The sequence below is a fragment of the Rattus norvegicus genome, chromosome 8 (genome assembly GCF_021556685.1).
Source record: "Rattus norvegicus strain SHRSP/BbbUtx chromosome 8, alternate assembly SHRSP_T2T, whole genome shotgun sequence".
NCBI classification, from domain to species: domain Eukaryota; kingdom Metazoa; phylum Chordata; class Mammalia; order Rodentia; family Muridae; genus Rattus; species Rattus norvegicus.
The window spans coordinates 111,553,194-111,569,492 of record NC_141541.1 but is presented as its reverse complement, the minus strand read 5'-3'; the positions used below and the strand labels follow the sequence as shown (position 1 = coordinate 111,569,492).

General features: G+C 44.9%; 1 protein-coding gene across 1 annotated transcript; it reads left to right on the top strand.

Annotated features, from left to right (window-relative positions):
• Positions 1-946: 946 nt before the first annotated feature.
• Positions 947-14,906, top strand: Srprb (SRP receptor subunit beta). Its single transcript, NM_001013252.1, is given in 7 exon segments — positions 947-1,116; positions 1,653-1,747; positions 3,716-3,793; positions 7,510-7,592; positions 12,307-12,443; positions 13,634-13,688; positions 14,628-14,906. Coding segments are annotated over 7 exon segments (810 nt in total). The 5' UTR covers positions 947-968; the 3' UTR covers positions 14,842-14,906.
• The last annotated feature ends 1,393 nt before the right edge of the window (positions 14,907-16,299 follow it).

The window sequence follows — 16,299 nt, the reverse complement described above, 5'->3', positions numbered from 1 at the left end:
TTCTTAATGTTTTCAATTACCTGCCGAAACTTTAAGTAAAAGAGTTGCAATGAAAATCTTTTATAGGGGTTGGGGATTTAGCTCAGTGGTAGAGCGCTTGCCTAGTAAGCGCAAGGCCCTGGGTTCGGTCCCCAGCTCCGGAAAAAAAAAAAAAAAAAAATCTTTTATAAATAAGCCCTCTTGAGAAACTGAAAAAATGTTGTCTACTCCAGGCCTCCGGAATGGCCTACCTGGTTGAGTAGGGTCTGCTTCCTTTGGGTGGGAATGATTAATCGATTGCCGACACCCCCCCACCCCACCCCACATCCTCCTGAGCACTGATTTTCCTGATTGCTTTTTAAAAGGCAGTCATTTGATTTTTCCGTGCTGGGCGTGTCAATGCAGGACACAGAATTACTTTGTTTCCCACATGTCACTGGCTTTTATTTATGCTTCTCTTCAGTCAATCTTTTTCTTTTTTCTTAACTTACCGGCATAGGTTAACCGCACAGGTTAGCTCCAAGATTCAGTTCCATCTCTAGCTATTTTTCTCTGATCTCATAAAGGACTCCACATGACTTTGTGGATTCTCCGTGTCTCTGGTCCCATTATACTGTGGTAAAATGTCTCATAAATTTCATCCCATGTAACGGCAGAGTAGAAATCCTCAATTGAAGTTTCGCGGCCATTAATTTTGCTCAAAGTATGAGATTTCCAAAGATAAAAATTAAAATGCAAGGGAAAACCTCCACATAGCCTGAGTCAATACATCATACATGTCTCAAAGCATGATGGTATGAATACACTGGCTAACTAGGGTCGTAGAAACCAAAAAACTCCAACTCCCATCAGGCACTTGGCGCTCCCCATGGCTCGTAGCCGAGATAACCCCAAAGAACTACAACTCCCGTGATGCTCAGCGCCCCGCCGCGGCGTGGAGCCTAGGGCCACGTATCTTTGGAGACCCGGGAAGACCACGGACCTCCTTCATGGCTTCCGCGAACACCCGGCGTGTTGGGGATGGTGCCGGGGGCGCCTTCCAGCCTTACCTCGACTCCTTGCGACAGGAGCTGCAGCAGAGGGATCCGACGCTGCTGTCCGTGGCGGTGGCGGTACTGGCGGTGCTGCTGACGCTGGGTGAGGCGGCCGGCGTTCGCTGCGAGGGCGGCGGGGTGGCTCGGCGCCGCAGGCCGGGGAGGCAGACGGCTGGGTTCTCCTCTCCTTCTACCGGTCTTCCAGACCCGAGCAGGGTCGAAAGGGGACGCTGAACTGACCTAGTTCTTGGGACAGGAGTACTTACCTGAGGCGCCCCCTGTGGGCTTCAGTGCAGCGTGCTGCGGCCGCCATCGCTCCAACTTTGAGCCACTTGTGTCTGAGCTTGGCTCTGGGCTACTCAGGTACTAAGGTAGAGTAGAAATCCATCAATCAAATTTAGCAAGCCACTGATTTTTCTCAGATCCATCGTTCTGTGTATACTTGAAGTCTCCACATTTGGGGTGAGGGAAATAGACGTGGAAAAGTTTACAGTCGGTAGTGGCTGGCGCTCAGTGGGTTCCTAACCAAACTGACTCTAATCGGCATGACAATGAAAGTGGTCCAAATGAACGCGTTTTTGTCATAAATGCCTTTTAATGTCTTTTGAAAAATGAAGGCTGCCTTTCTCTTCTCCGCAGTGTTCTGGAAGTTCATTTGGAGCCGAAAGAGCAGTCAGAGAGCTGTCCTCTTTGTTGGTCTCTGCGACTCTGGGAAAACATTGCTGTTCGTCAGGGTAATAATGCGTTGATTTACACCTCGGTTAGACTTAATAGGGATTGTTACAGCATTACTGTATTCCTGTCATCTTGCAGTTTGTTTGGTACTGGAAACTGTTGGCAAGTTTGGGACATGTTTTTAAAAATAAGTTTTTTTCTCTTTTTAATTATATGTATGTGTAGGGGTGGGTGCACACAAGTGCCTGTCCCTGTAGAGGCCAGATGTGCAAGGTTTTGTAGAGTTGGAGTTAAAAGCTGCCTGATGTGGGAGCGGGGAATTGAATTCAGGTCCCTTGCAAGGGCAGTGTGTTTTCTTAACTCTCTGGCCCCGGGAGTTAATTCTTGACTTAGTTGGGAGTACAAAAAGACTAAGAAAATCTGTGAGCATACACGCGCACACACACACACACACACACACACACACACACACACACACACGCAATGCTGTTAGAATGTATGTGGTCTGGGGATGGGGAGGTGACTCAGTCTGTTTTCTTGCTGAGTTTGGATCCCTGGAACTTACATGAAAGTCAGGCCTAAGGTTGGGGATTTAGCTCAGTGGTAGAGCGCTTCCCTAACAGGCGCAAGGCCCTGGGTTTGGTCCCCAGCTCCGAAAAGAACAGAAAAGAAAAAAGAAAAAGAAAGTCAGGCCTAGCGCTAAGGAGGGAGAGAATTGGTGGATCTCTGGAATTCCTTGGCTTACCACCCTTGCTAGTTGGTGAGCTCCAGGTTCAATGAGAGGCCACAGCCTCACAAAATAAGGTAGATGACTGGGTGGGGGTGGTCCATACCTTTAAAGCCAGCACTTGGGAGGCAGAGGCAGAGGCAGAGGCAGAGGCAGAGGCAGGTGGATCTCTAAAAGTTCCAGGCCAGCCTGGTCTATAGAATGAGTTTCAGGACAGCCAGGGCTCCACAGAGAAACCCTGTGTCAAAAAGCCAAAGATAGATGAATGAATGAGTGAATGAATGAATGAATGAGGTGGAGAGAGATTGAGGAAGGACTCCCAACGTCAGCCTTCGGTATATACACACATACACTTGTTAAAAAACGCATTATCGGTTTCCTGGGCTAGTCAGAATGTAATGGTTACAGACATACATTTTTAGGTGTAGCTAGCTTTATTACTCTTCCTTTAAACAATCAATAAAAGAATGAAGGAAGCCCAATAACTTTTGCTGATCTCTGTGACATAAAAAACGTCCCAGCATGGCCAGTTCTGAGCAATACAGTGTTATCATAATCATGACAGAAATTATCCTCTGACAGCTTAAGCTAGTAAGACTTCCCTTCACTAATACTTAGTTTTTATGTAGCCAGTGTTTTTTAACTGCACATGTTTTACTATGAAGACTTTCTACTCTTCCTTTGGAGGATATAATAATAATAGTAACTGTGTGTGTGCTCGTTCATGTGTGTGACCTGGCACATCTGTGGAGGTCAGAGGACCACAAGTGTTGGTCTTCTCTCGTTGCTGTGTCAGACCAGCTAGTATGACTTTCTGGACATTGTCCTGCCTCCCTCCCATTCTCCCCATACGTGAGTGAATATGTGCACTACTAGATCTGTTTTTTTGCAGGTTCAGAGTGGCCTGAACCCGGGTCATCAAGGTTGCACGGGAAGTTTTTTTTTTTTTTTCCACTGAAACATCTCCCGAGGCCTTGAGTTGGTTTTGGTGGTTAAAATCTTTACAGGCTAGTAATTTGGCCCCTTGCTGTTGTTTAAAAAAAAAAAAAATGTTGGGCCCAGGGTGCCACTTTTGGGTCTGTTCACTAGCACTGCAGAAAGGAGGAATAAAGTTTGTAATCATATTCTACAAGTTAAAAATAAGTCAGCACGATCCTTTTCAGCTGTTTCAAGTAGTGTTCATTCATTTGACCTTACTCTCGATAGAATTAAAATGTTATTTTTTAAATTGAATTTGGTGTTGTTGTAATGTGCTTACCCTGAGCTCAACCGTCATTTTTTTTTTTCTTTTTTTTTACAGTTGCTAACAGGCCAATACAGAGACACACAGACTTCTATTACCGATAGTTCTGCTATATACAAAGTCAACAACAACAGGGTAAGAGGTATCTGTGGAATGTTCTAGAATCTGACACTCTTCCTTACTGAGATCTACTGTCATGTCCGTTGTTGACGAGAAGCATCTTGGGGAGGGATGGATTTAATCTGTTTACACTCCCAGGACATAATTCATTATTAAGGGAAATCAGGGCAGGGTCCTGGCCTCAGAGGCATCAGAAATGCTGCTTGCTCGCTCTCTCCTCAGTTTACTTAGCTAGATTTCCTCATAGCCCCAGACCACCTGCCTAAACATGGTACCTCCCACTTTGGACTCACGAAAGTGACCCCAGAGACATGCGCACAGCCCAGTCTGATGGAGGCACTTCTGTTGAGGTTTCTCTTACATGGCTGTAAACTGTTAAGTTGACAAAGCTTTCTGGGGCACTGTGTCTTGGATGGAGTAGTCTGAAGATGTGGGTATCTTTTGTAGCTTACTTTTATTTTTCTTTTTTTCCTTTTCTTTTTTTTTCGGAGCTGGGGACTGAACCCAGGACCTTGTGCTGCTAGGCAAGCGCTCTACCACTGAGCTAAATCCCCAGCCCCCGTAGCTTACTTTTATGAAGAAAATACTCTGCATAACAGATCTGTCCTTGGCAATGTAGGCAGCAGGTTTAGTTCTGTCCACCCATCCTTTTAACTTACGTACATGGTTACAAGACATTTTATTCTTTCTAGGTTCTGTCTGTCCAGCTGTAGTATGAATCTCAGTGGGTACTAGGTCTTTTTCTGGTGTAAGCAGGCAGACTTGTAGACAATCATTTGGTTAAAAGTAGTTGTCCTTTTCTGTCCCCACTAGCCAGACTTCTTTGGAAGCTGTCCCATGGTTAGATTTGTAAAAACTTTTTATTGGTTCTTTGTGACTTTCACATCATGCACCCCAATTCCACTTGTCTTCCAGTCCCCTCATATCCACCTTTACCTTTGTCCAAAATAAAAAACACACAACAAACAAACAAACAAACAAAAACCCCAAAGCATGTCGTGGGAGCTGTAGTGCGTCACAGTGTGTCTCACAGTGTATCTCTCTGTCTACACATTTCACTTGGAAATGTTCATTGTAGTGAGTCATTGGTCTGATTTGAGATTTCTGGCTTCTGTGACACCACATGATGGATGTCTTAATGCCACTGTATCACATATTTCAAACATACCCATGAAGAACCAGAAGAATGGCTTGTTGAATACCTGTGTATACCTGTGTAACTGCCAAGATGATTACCATGACACCCGAGCTTTGGTGAGTGAGGGCTCAGTGGCTGATTAGGGATGGAAGGATAGGTAGCGGTGTGAACTAAAGTTTTGATTTTAGAGACCCTGTTCTTCCCCTTTCTGGTGCCTTCAGAATTAATCATTGTCAGCAAATAAAAGGACCAGCCATCTAACTTGTTTGTTTTCAGACAGGGTCTCACTGTGTGGATCAGGTTGGCCTTGAACTCAGAGATTCACCTTTCTTTGCCTCCCAAGTGTTGGAATTGAAGGTGATTACCATACCTGCGTCAGGATGGCTAAGCACCATACCTGGTTAAGGTCTTCCTCTATAGTCTAAGCTGCCTTGTAGCCCAGAGTCCCCTTACTCTGGCCTCCCATTGTTGGTATTTTAGAGATTGGTTGCAACATTCCATCCACCCCCTACACCCTTTCAAACTTCCGAGTCTTTTGATATTGAAATTTTACATTTGAAGAATGACTAATTTGGTGGATCCTTGGTATCTGGTCTCTTGAGGGTTGTGGTGCTGGAGATCCAAGGGCATCGTACATGTCAGGCGTGTCAAGCACTGAGCTATACCCCCAGACTTTTTTAAGTTATGTGTGTTTGGAGTGTCCTCTGACATAGCTTAACTATGTCAGAGGACAGCTTGAGGGACTCACTTCTGTCCTTCTGTCATGTGTGTTCCAAGGATCAAACTTCGATCCTCAGGCTGAATGGCAAATACTTTTCCCCGCTGAGCTATCTCACTGCTCCTGAGCTCCAGATTTCTAAAGTAGAATATTTCAGGGTGTACTGCTGTGTCTGTCACAGCTACTGCCCTGTGTGACTGTTCAGTACTCACTGTGAGCCATCCAATCAGGGGACCTGTTCCATGTCACTACACGCCAGATCTTGAAGCCTTAGTGTGAACAGGAATAATGAACAACTAACTATATGGGGTTCGTTTGCAGATTGATTGGGAGGCTGGAGAGATGTTGTATTAAGGTTCTCTAAAGGAACAGAGCTGATAAAATGAATCCATATAAATATAATATATAATAAATTCCTCATATATTATATACATACACACACATGCACACGCATGCGCGTGCGTGCGTGCGTGCGTGCGTGCGTGCGTGTGTGTGGTGTGTGTGTGTGTGTTAGATAATTTGTTGGGGAGGGTCTGCACAGGCTATCCAAAAGGGCATAATGAGTCTAGAGGGTTGTGTGCAGTCTATGTGGTACTGACTTCTTTTTGCAGGTCATGGTCATGGTTGGTTGAGGACGAGGTCATTGTGAAAAATGATGGGTGGTTCTGATGCATGTACCATACCACTCCCAATGGTCTTGCTGTCTCTGTAATAGCATTCGTTTAGTGAGGTCCTGGGATGGTAACTAGCACCTATTACAGTGTATAGTGCGTTTGCCCAGTAGGGGAAGAGGAACTGGAAAGTTGGAACAGATAGATGGTGTATCTAATATACATTTAAGAAATACTTAAGACCAAAAGTAGAAATTATGGATGTTTCCGTAAGAAGAGAACCGCATTAATTGTAGTACGTACTATCACTTCACATTATTTGTGAATATGAACTAGTTTTCGTGTGGCCTGCTTACACTCACATTGGTGCATTTCCTAAGCCTTGAATAGACCGTGCTTCTGTGATTCCTTCAGATAGTAAAGTGTTACCATTCTCTTAGAAATGTTTATTGCTGGGCATGATGGTGCACACCTTTGATCCCAGAACTTGGGAGGCAGAGGAAGGGGAATCTCTGAGTTCCAAGCCAGCCTAGTCTATAAAGTGAATCCAGGACGGCCAGGGCTGCGTGAAGAAACCCTGTCTTGAAAACCCAACCAACCAACCAACCCCCGTTTGTTGACACTGTAATGTTCTGCATCTTCCTTAATTTCGCAGTGCTTTATCCCTTATAACTCACTTCAGGAACCATGCTTACTGCTTCACTGCCAGAGCTTCGGCCATTGCTTTATTTAGTTTGTGTGCACGTGGGGGTGTGTGTGTGCGCATACATGTGAAGGCCAGAGGTCAGGGTTGGGTGTGCTGTTCCTCAGGGTGCACACTGGTTTTTGAGACAGGGTCTCACTGTCCTGCAGCTCACAAAGTAGGTTAGGCTGGCTGACCAGATAGCTTCAGGAATCTGCCAGTCTCTGTTTCCCTGGTACTGGGGTGAAAAGTGGGTCCACACTGGAAATTTTTTTTTTTAATATAGGTTTTTGGAGATAAAACCTACATCTTTTTACCAACTTTCCCCCAGCCACTATTTAAAAAAACAAAAACAAAACCAGCTGTTTTTCTGCGCCTCATGTATCCAAGGCGAGCCTCTACCCTTCATCAGTGTTTACTGTTAGGACGTCCTCCACAGACACCCATCTGACCTGCTGTCTAAAGTAAACATTTGCTGCATTCATTAGCTCGGCTCCAGTGTACTGATCTGACGGTGAAGACCTGTCTGTGAACCTGGAACTGGACCGATTGGTGATTTGATGTTGCTCTTGCTGTCCTCAGGGTAACAGCCTGACTTTGATTGACCTCCCCGGGCACGAGAGCTTGAGGCTTCAGTTCTTAGATCGCTTTAAGTCTTCAGCCAGGTAAGTCGGGGTCTGTTCAAGCCTGCACTGGGTATGTCATCCACTCATACCGTTTCCTCTGCTAAGGCGCTGTGGTATTTTGGGATGCACATTGGAGTGGCCATCTCTGGGGTACTAGGGCTCTGAAGACTTGGGAGCCTGCTTAAGGATCGCTTTCCCAGATTGCTCAGGGAGTAATACTCCATTAGCACGACTAAACTTCATGGTAACCCTGAAGACACCTTTTTAAAACTTTGTGTTACCTTAAACTATATGTATATGGGGCACAGGGTATGTGCACTTGTGTGCAGGTACATGTGTAGGCCAGAGGAGGGAGGGAGCTGGGGTTATGGTCTGTTGTGAATTTCCCAACATGGGTGTTGGAAACTGACCTCAGTTCCTGTGCAAGAGCAGAACATACTCTGAACTGTTGAGCCATCTCTCTCACCCCTAACTCTGAAGACAGGTGTAAAGACATGTTAAGGCTATTAGAATCTGAAAAGGGAATTTTTAAGGCTAGGATGGATCCTGGAAGATACTAAACTCAAAACATTAATATTCTTTTTGGTTTTCTTTTGTTTTGATAAGGTGGCAGAATCTCTCTAGCCCATGTAGCCCAGGCTGGCCCTGAACTGAAAGCTTTTTCTGCTGCAGCCTCCTGGCTTATATAAATTAAGTTGCTTTTCCTTTCTGTCTGCCTGCTTGGCTTTGGCTTTTTGAGATAATGTCTCACTTACTGCAGGCTGGCCTTGAACTTGCTACATAGCCAAACAAGGATGACCTGAATTTGCTGGGATTATGGGTATGTGTCACCAAATCTAGCAAGTCTTTCTTTCCTCTTACCTTCTTTTCGTCCTTCTCCCTAACCCTTTTTGTCATCAATAGGAAATTCACTTGTGTATGGTTTTTTTTTGTTTGTGTTTTAGCATAGAAATGCTATAAATGCTAGCATTGTCCAAAAAATATGAGGTTTATTTCTAATTGTCTTGAAGTTGAGCTGCTAGGAGTTGCCCAAAGAAAGATTTGGCTCCATGGAGCTCTGTGTCCATGTTTGTATTGGAGCTCATGTAAAATAAAAATGGAAAGCCTGCCAGCACTTGATTTCTGACCTGTTCTTCTACCCAGAATTATACCCTTTGACCCTAGGGGACGGATCTAACATTCAGAATTCCTGATGGTAACAGGACAAAGGGGTTTATGGTTTACTTTGCTTTGTTTTAAAGAACGAAACATTTCTCTCATAGTAGATTCTTTTTGAGGGTCAGGGTTTGAGACAGGGTTTCTCTTTGTGGTCCTGGCTGTCCTGAAATTCCCTCAATAGATCAGGCTAGCCTCCAACTCAGAGATCTGCCTGCTGCTGCCTCCTGCCTCCTGTGTTCTGGTAATGAGAGTGCCCTACAATGCCTGGCTCTCATCATAGATTCTTAAGCCTGTTCCTCAAGCATGCTAGCTGGAGTTCTTTGACATAACTGTTACTTGTTTGCATGGATACCATGCAACTGGTTATCTTCAAAAAGGCCAGCTAGAGAGGCCTGGCTTGAGTCCTGTGCCGTACCAACTGTAGTTGTACTCTGGAAGTGTAGGTCTGAAGTCCCGGGTCTGGACCAGAGGCTGACCAGTCTGTGGATCACAAGTCCAGCAGAGTAGAGTGCCACCTCACCACGTGGCTGGAACAATGAGATCTCCTCACCCTACTGTAATGGCATGCTCTTGCAAGCAGCTTTGTAGCCTATAGTTTGCTGGGTGTTTTTCCACTGGTGGGTTTGGAGCAGTCCACTTCACAGGATCCAGGGTATAGAGACCTTCCTTGTTATCTCCCTTGTATAACCCAGCCAAAAGCTAGCTAGAGGCGCATGGCGCCCAGCATGTCTGTTCCTAAATTACACTAAATGATACCTTAAGAAAGAACTATTTTTAGTGTTAAGTCCTCGTGTCATTGATTTTTAAATTCTTTCCTAAAATTTGTATGCTGTAGTTTTAAATGCTTTCTTCATGTTTGCTCTCTAACAATGATTAAAAAGTAAGGTAAATTTGTATGATACATTTCAATGATGTGAAGACATATTTTGATAACTGAATTTGGAAAGCATCTTGGAGATGATGTTTTGATAGTTTAATTGGCAGTTCTGTGCCTGAGGTATTACTGTTTCTTTTGACTGGCGTTCGACCCTCCCTTTTGTGGAGCATGTCTAGACTTGGATTCTGTCATTGTTTCTTGCCATAGTAGATGGCGTTGAGCAAGCTGTCATAGATGAGAATGTGATTTTTATTCCTCAGACCGTTGAGACATACCTGGACCTACTAAATTTGGCCATAATTGGGTGTTCTTCTTTTCCCTCTTGTTGGGCACTGTGGCATACACTACTTAGGAGAGGCAGGGGGATGGCAACTTTGAGACCTGCCTAAGCTCTGTATTCAAAGTGTATCAAGAACAGCTTTTATTTTCTTTTTCCATTGTCACTTGGAAAAATTTTAGAGTTGTAGTAAAATTACACTGTTATCCAAGTATTTTGATAAATAGAATATTCAGCATATAAAGATAAAACTAAGATAGCACAGACTTCAGTCATAAAACTGTTAAATTGAAAATACTTTTACTATGGTATATGCCATTTTTATTTTTAAAATTTGGGTGCATGTACCTGTTCGTATGTGCACCTTGTATGGGCAGATACCCAGAGAACCAGAACATGGTGCTGGATCTCCTGGACTGCAGTTACAAACAGTAGTGAGCAGTCTGATGTGCATGCTGGGAACCTAACCTGGGTCCTTTACAAGAGTAACAAGTACTCTTTCCATGAGCCCCAGTGTGACATTTAAGAAAATCCTTCCTGTGACCTAAGATTGTTTTCCCATGTACTGACTTAAAAGTATATTATTTTTCTTCCTGTGGATTCCTGCCCCGTTTTAAACAATAAAAAAAAACAGTATCTAATCAGGACCCATTTCTTTTTCATGAACCATGATAAGCACCTGCGCTCTGAGCTTCTGCAGACCCTTGTGTTATTTTCACTATACACCTCTGTGACTGCCGGTGGCCCTACTTTTTCTTACACCCAGTGGTTACTTAAATGGACCTGATTTCTTTGCTCTTTGCCAAATTCTGCTCCTTCCTTTCAGGTTCCGTTTTGCTCAGTGTAGCTGCTAGAAATGTTTCTAGAGGATGAGTGACAGTTGCTGGCTGTCTTTCACTTGAAGCTACTTTATTTGGCCCTCTCTTTTTCCTGTGGTCCTTGGTGAGGTCCTGGGGTAGCAGCTCTTCCAGTGATCCCATGGAGACTGCTGAGTCTTCCCATCTGCTCTGACCGAGAGTGCCATTCCTAGCATAGGGGCACAGATTTCCCAAGGGGCATCTGTCTTTGGACTTGTGGTGTTCAGAATTCAAGTTCACCACCCTACACAGAAGGGCATTATCTGTTACATGCTAAGAGGCCTTGGGGGGCAGCCAGACCAACCACTCTGTGCAAAGCATGCCACTCACAGGTAGTCTAATGTGGGTGGAAAGGAATTGCAAAGAAACTGGGACATCTGGTCTCCGTGCCTCACCACTACAAGGTGCAAATGGACACTCTGCAGGCATAAGATCCCCAAGTGAAAGATTAGAATAGACATTGGGCCTGATTCATCAAACCCTGTGATTGCAAAAAATGGCACTGCCTGCTGTCTGGCTTGTCACAGCATGGGCCCTTCTCTCCGCCCTAGCTCTTCGATAGTTGAGCTAACAGATTCTCTCTCGAGTGGTGCGTTAGCCCCTCAGATCTGCGGCCGAGTTTGCTGTGTCCTTTTCAGCTGAGAGAACCTCTGCTTAGTTTCCACTGCGTTGCTAATATATTTACTATTTTACAATGTGTTCTTTTAAAAATACCCTTTAAAAGTCTACCTGTTTCTTTTTATTTGCTTCTAGTATTATCCTCTAAAATAATTTTAAACATATATTATGACTTTTTTGTTTTTTGGAGGTAGAATTTGATGTAGCTCAGCCTGACCTTGAACTCACTGTTCAGCCAAAAATGAACTTGAGTGTTTGATCTCCTGCTTCTACCTCCTCAGTGCCGGATTACAGGATTACTTTGCTTGGTTTTATGCTGGCTGGGATGGGATAAAGGGTGTGTTTACTATGCAAGCAGTCTGCTAACTGAGCTACATGTCCAGCCCATAAACATGTGCTTAGATTGCTCTAAACTCCAGTTTTGGGAGTACTGATTAATGTCTCTTATAATTGCATATTTTCATGTATGTTTTGATCCAGATCCCCTCCTCCAAGAGAACGGGTGTCATTGATAAGGTTGGAGGTCTTTGTCACTGTAGGACATGGAAGGCCGACCCCACAGCTATTTCCACTTGTTAGCACCCTCCATGAGGGTTTGATGAAAATCCTTATAGAATCTTATGTTTAGGGCTCCTATTCCAAGGGTTAGTGTCCAATTATGCCCCATAGTTGTAGCCAGTGGAGACCAGGTGTTTTAATTTCTTTAAAATTATTTTCTGGCCGCAGCCTGCATTAGACTGCCTTTGAGTTAGAAGTTTCGTGTGCGGTGTCTGGTCCAGCTGCCCTGGCCCTGTTAGCCATCGCACATTCTCCCCACCTGGCCCCTAGGACCTGTTGTCTGAGGTTACTCTGGTACATGATGGGTGTCGTTGCTGTTATCTGAGGTCAGGTCCCACGGAGGGATCCTGTGTGGCTCCTGCTTGCTGTTGTGTACTCATGTGTCCTTCCCTCTAACCGTCCCTGCAGGGCTGTGGTGTTCGTGGTGGACAGTGCAACGTTCCAGCGGGAGGTGAAAGATGTGGCTGAGTTTCTGTACCAGGTCCTCATCGACAGCATGGCTCTGAAGAACACACCGGCCTTCTTAGTAGCCTGCAATAAGCAAGGTGCTTCTGGCGTGCAGCTGATCCTCGGAGGACTGCTGCTGGGAACTAGTTCTTCACCTGCAGTCGTTATTGCTGAGCATGGGGGAGGAGCTGTAGTTAGACATTAATTAAGGGGTTTAATCTGAAAATCTGTTTCTATTACTTTCCTGGTCTTTTACCAGGTTGTCCCAAGGACTCGCTGCTGCAGGCTGTGTTGATATTACAGCCTTTTTTTTATGACACAGTGCTTTTTAAAGATCATAAATTCTCTTACTTTACCAAATGTTAGTTTGTGAGGCCATGTACTGTTGGTTCTGGGGGATTGTGGGGCCTCTCCTTCCAAACAGGCCGTACCACTGTTCCCCCTTATCCCAGCGCTCACACTTGGGTTGGCTCTGCGGCCAGGCCATGTAACATAGGTCTTTCACGCCTGCCTTTCTCAGGAGCCTGGAGCATTTTTCAGCAGTGATTTTTAAAAATCCTAATACCTGATGAGTGGTATGGCTCTTAGCATCTTATTTTAAAGAGTGTGTGTGTGTGTGTGTGTGTGTGTGTGTGTGTGTGTGTGTGTGTGTGTGTGTGTAGTGCTGATCCTCAGGCATACCTGGTGCCTGAGAAGATTAGAAAAGGGCTTTGGATCCACTGGGATAGTTGTGAGTTGACATGTGGGTGCTAGGACTTGAACCTGGTCCTCTGGAAGAGAAGCCAGTGCTGTAACCACTGAGCCGTCTCTAGCCCCAGCCAGCTTCTTTGGTTTTGTATGAGGAAGACAGTCAATACTGATTTGGCTTGGGCCTTGTGCCTGCTTGGGCTCATTGCCGTGTGGGAGGTTTCTCTTAAAAGGGTTGATATGGTGTTATATGTTGAAAGTTCTCATCTAATGTCAGTCATGGTGTCTGCATGCTTGCTTTAAATGGACTAGACAGGTTAAGTGTTGAAGGGCGTGTAAGGTGTGGAAAACTTAAGCTTACTTAGTTTAGGGTCATTGGCACTAAAACAATATTTTGTTGTATTCTATGTTTTAAAGCATTCTTCAAAAACCTGCAAATACAGCATTTACTTTAACAGAAAGAAATAGTGATAAAGTGTTTTAACAGAGGAATGTGGGAGTGAACTTCTTCATATAAATAGGAATTTTCTTTCTGTGCTAGAAGTCCAGGGAGAAGACACGTTCTGGTTTAAACTAGAATAATGCTCTTTTTTCTTCACAGATATCGCAATGGCAAAATCAGCAAAGTTAATTCAGCAGCAGCTGGAGAAGGAGCTGTAAGTGGGAGTGCGCTTGTGTGGGAGTTGACGGGCTGAGTCATGCATGGCTTCGGTTCTAGTGACGATCAGAGTCATAGTTGGGGTAGTATGGAATATGAGTTAGAAGAATTAATAGAATTATAAAAGACATGGGATGTTTATAGCTATTGAAATGTCGATGAGTGTGGGAAAGGTGTGCGACACCATGCCCTGCTTGTAGTTTTAGTTGGGTGTGGTATTTATAAAGCGTAGTCCCTTGCAGGAGGTCAGCAGGCTTGCTGCTTACATGCTGTATAGGACCAGCCGCTGGCAGTAAAGTGACTTCATTTGGGAAAGTTTCCCTACTTACAGATAAACAGGACGGATGAGACTTTAAAATCTGTGGATGTATGAGTGTCATATCTAAGGAGACTCATAATAAAAAATAAGCTCCTATCTACCCATCCTGAAGTTTCAAGACCCTGAGTTTGATAATACAGCATACATTTTTTAAAAAGATTTTATTTATTGTATATATGTGAGTACATTATCACTCTCTTTAGACACCAGAAGGGGACATGGGATCCCATTACAGATGTTCATGAGCCATGTGGTTGCTGGGAATTGAAACCAAGATCTCTACGAGCAGTCAGTGCTCTTAACCACTGAGCCATCTCTCCAGCCACAGCATACATTTAAAACTATTTTCAATGCTGTCATTCAGGAGATCTTAGTAGGTATAGACTTAAAAGAGCTGGTGTGACCTGGGTCTCCTAGCCCACTGGTGTCTGGCTAACAAGACAGGTTGGACCCATCTCCCCTGTCTGTGTGAAGCCATGATCCATGGATATAAAGGGCAAGCCAGCAGTGTCAGTACTGACTGGTGTTTATCCCATCAGTCTTTAATGGGTGCCAACAGATTTGGGAACTGATAGGAATTTGTGGCTTGGTGCTTCTGACTTGTCCCTTTGCCCCCAGTAACACCTTGCGAGTCACCCGGTCTGCTGCTCCCAGCACCCTGGACAGTTCTAGTACTGCACCTGCTCAGCTGGGAAAGAAAGGCAAAGAATTTGAATTTTCCCAGTTGCCCCTCAAAGTGGAGTTCCTGGAGTGTAGTGCCAAGGGTGGACGAGGGGATGCTGGCTCTGCGGACGTCCAGGACTTGGAGAAGTGGCTGGCCAAGATCGCCTGAGGAGCATCGCTGACCACAAACCTTGGTCATGTGAGACTGATAAAGAGGCCGTGTCGTTGTTTGTAGTGTTTCTTCGGTTTTTGAAACAATTACACCAGCTTGAGTTTCCCTCCCCTTCAGCTCCTTTCCCAACAAGTCCTTTTTACTTAATTCCCATGTCCTCCCTCTGTTAGGTGTTGGGTGTAGATCCCATTAGCTTGAGACATAGCAGAGAGGGCATCACCATGAGAGTAGGGGATCATCCAAGAAGTCCTTGTCTCCTGCCTTTCTGCATTGGTCCCTTTTCCTGGGGCCATACCCGCCTGATTGTGGAACAAGTTAAGTTCCAGTTGCCCCTCATGTTTAGGCATAATACATTGTCCACTCTTAGTGAAGTCTGGGATGTGAAGGTAGTTGCAGTGAAGATGGCTTCAGAACCACAGGGTCTGACTGACAGTGTGCTGTTCATGGGCTCAGCGACCTGTCTCTACTCCACCTCAGGTTCAAAAGCTAAATAAAGAGTCACCTCACATGGTAGCTTAAGAGCTGAATCCCCAGACAGTCATAGGTTAGTGTTCTAGAGGTTCCACTGAGGGACTGGGAGACAGCGCACTGCTGCCTCGGGTGTGCCTGAGCTACTTGGTTAGCTCCTGTTGTGTCACCCCAGCTAGAATGCTGTGGAACAGTACAAGCTGAAGATGTCCACTGTGCATTTTAAATACGTATTCGTTCATGTTTTTAAAAATGTTACCATTTTAAAGTGATGCTGTCTTCAACATTTGTGTTCTCACTGCTTTTATAAGTGACTGGTGTCTGATAAGTAACTGCACTGGGAACATTAAGTCAAACGTGAGTGACAGGATAAGCACATGGGTGTCCTCTGGGCAGACCAGCCCAAGCCTCTGCCTGCTACCACATAGCCTCCCTGTGGGTCTCTTGGACTGACAGTACCGTGCCAGACCACGATTCCTGTCACAAGTACTCAGCTTCCCACCCCTTAAAATACCTACTGGCCTTGCTTATGGTGTATGAAACAGATACAGCACAGAAGAGATAAGTCAGGAGACAACCTGTCAGTTCTCACTGGGAAACATCATTGCTGCTGGGATTCTTACTGCCTTTTGCACGCTGCTGTTCACACTAGTCACAGACAACTGGGAGGAGCACGACGAAGGATGTTCACATCACAGTAGATGCTCATGAAAAACTTCGCTAGAAAGCGTGTTCCCTGACCTCCCTTTTTTCTGGGTAATAGAGAGATTTTTACTTAGTGGTAGAATCAGTACATTAAAAAGTGAGAGGCTGGAGATGAGGATAAATGTTATTCACAGCCTGATGTGGTCCTGAGCAGAAGGCAAACTGGGCAGGCTGGAAGCTAGGGTGGTAGAAGGCTTGCCTGGAATGCATAGGTCTGGCTTTGCTATGGGCTGCTGCCTCGAAGAAGGAGTAAAGAACTCTTCCATGAGCCATGACGTAGTA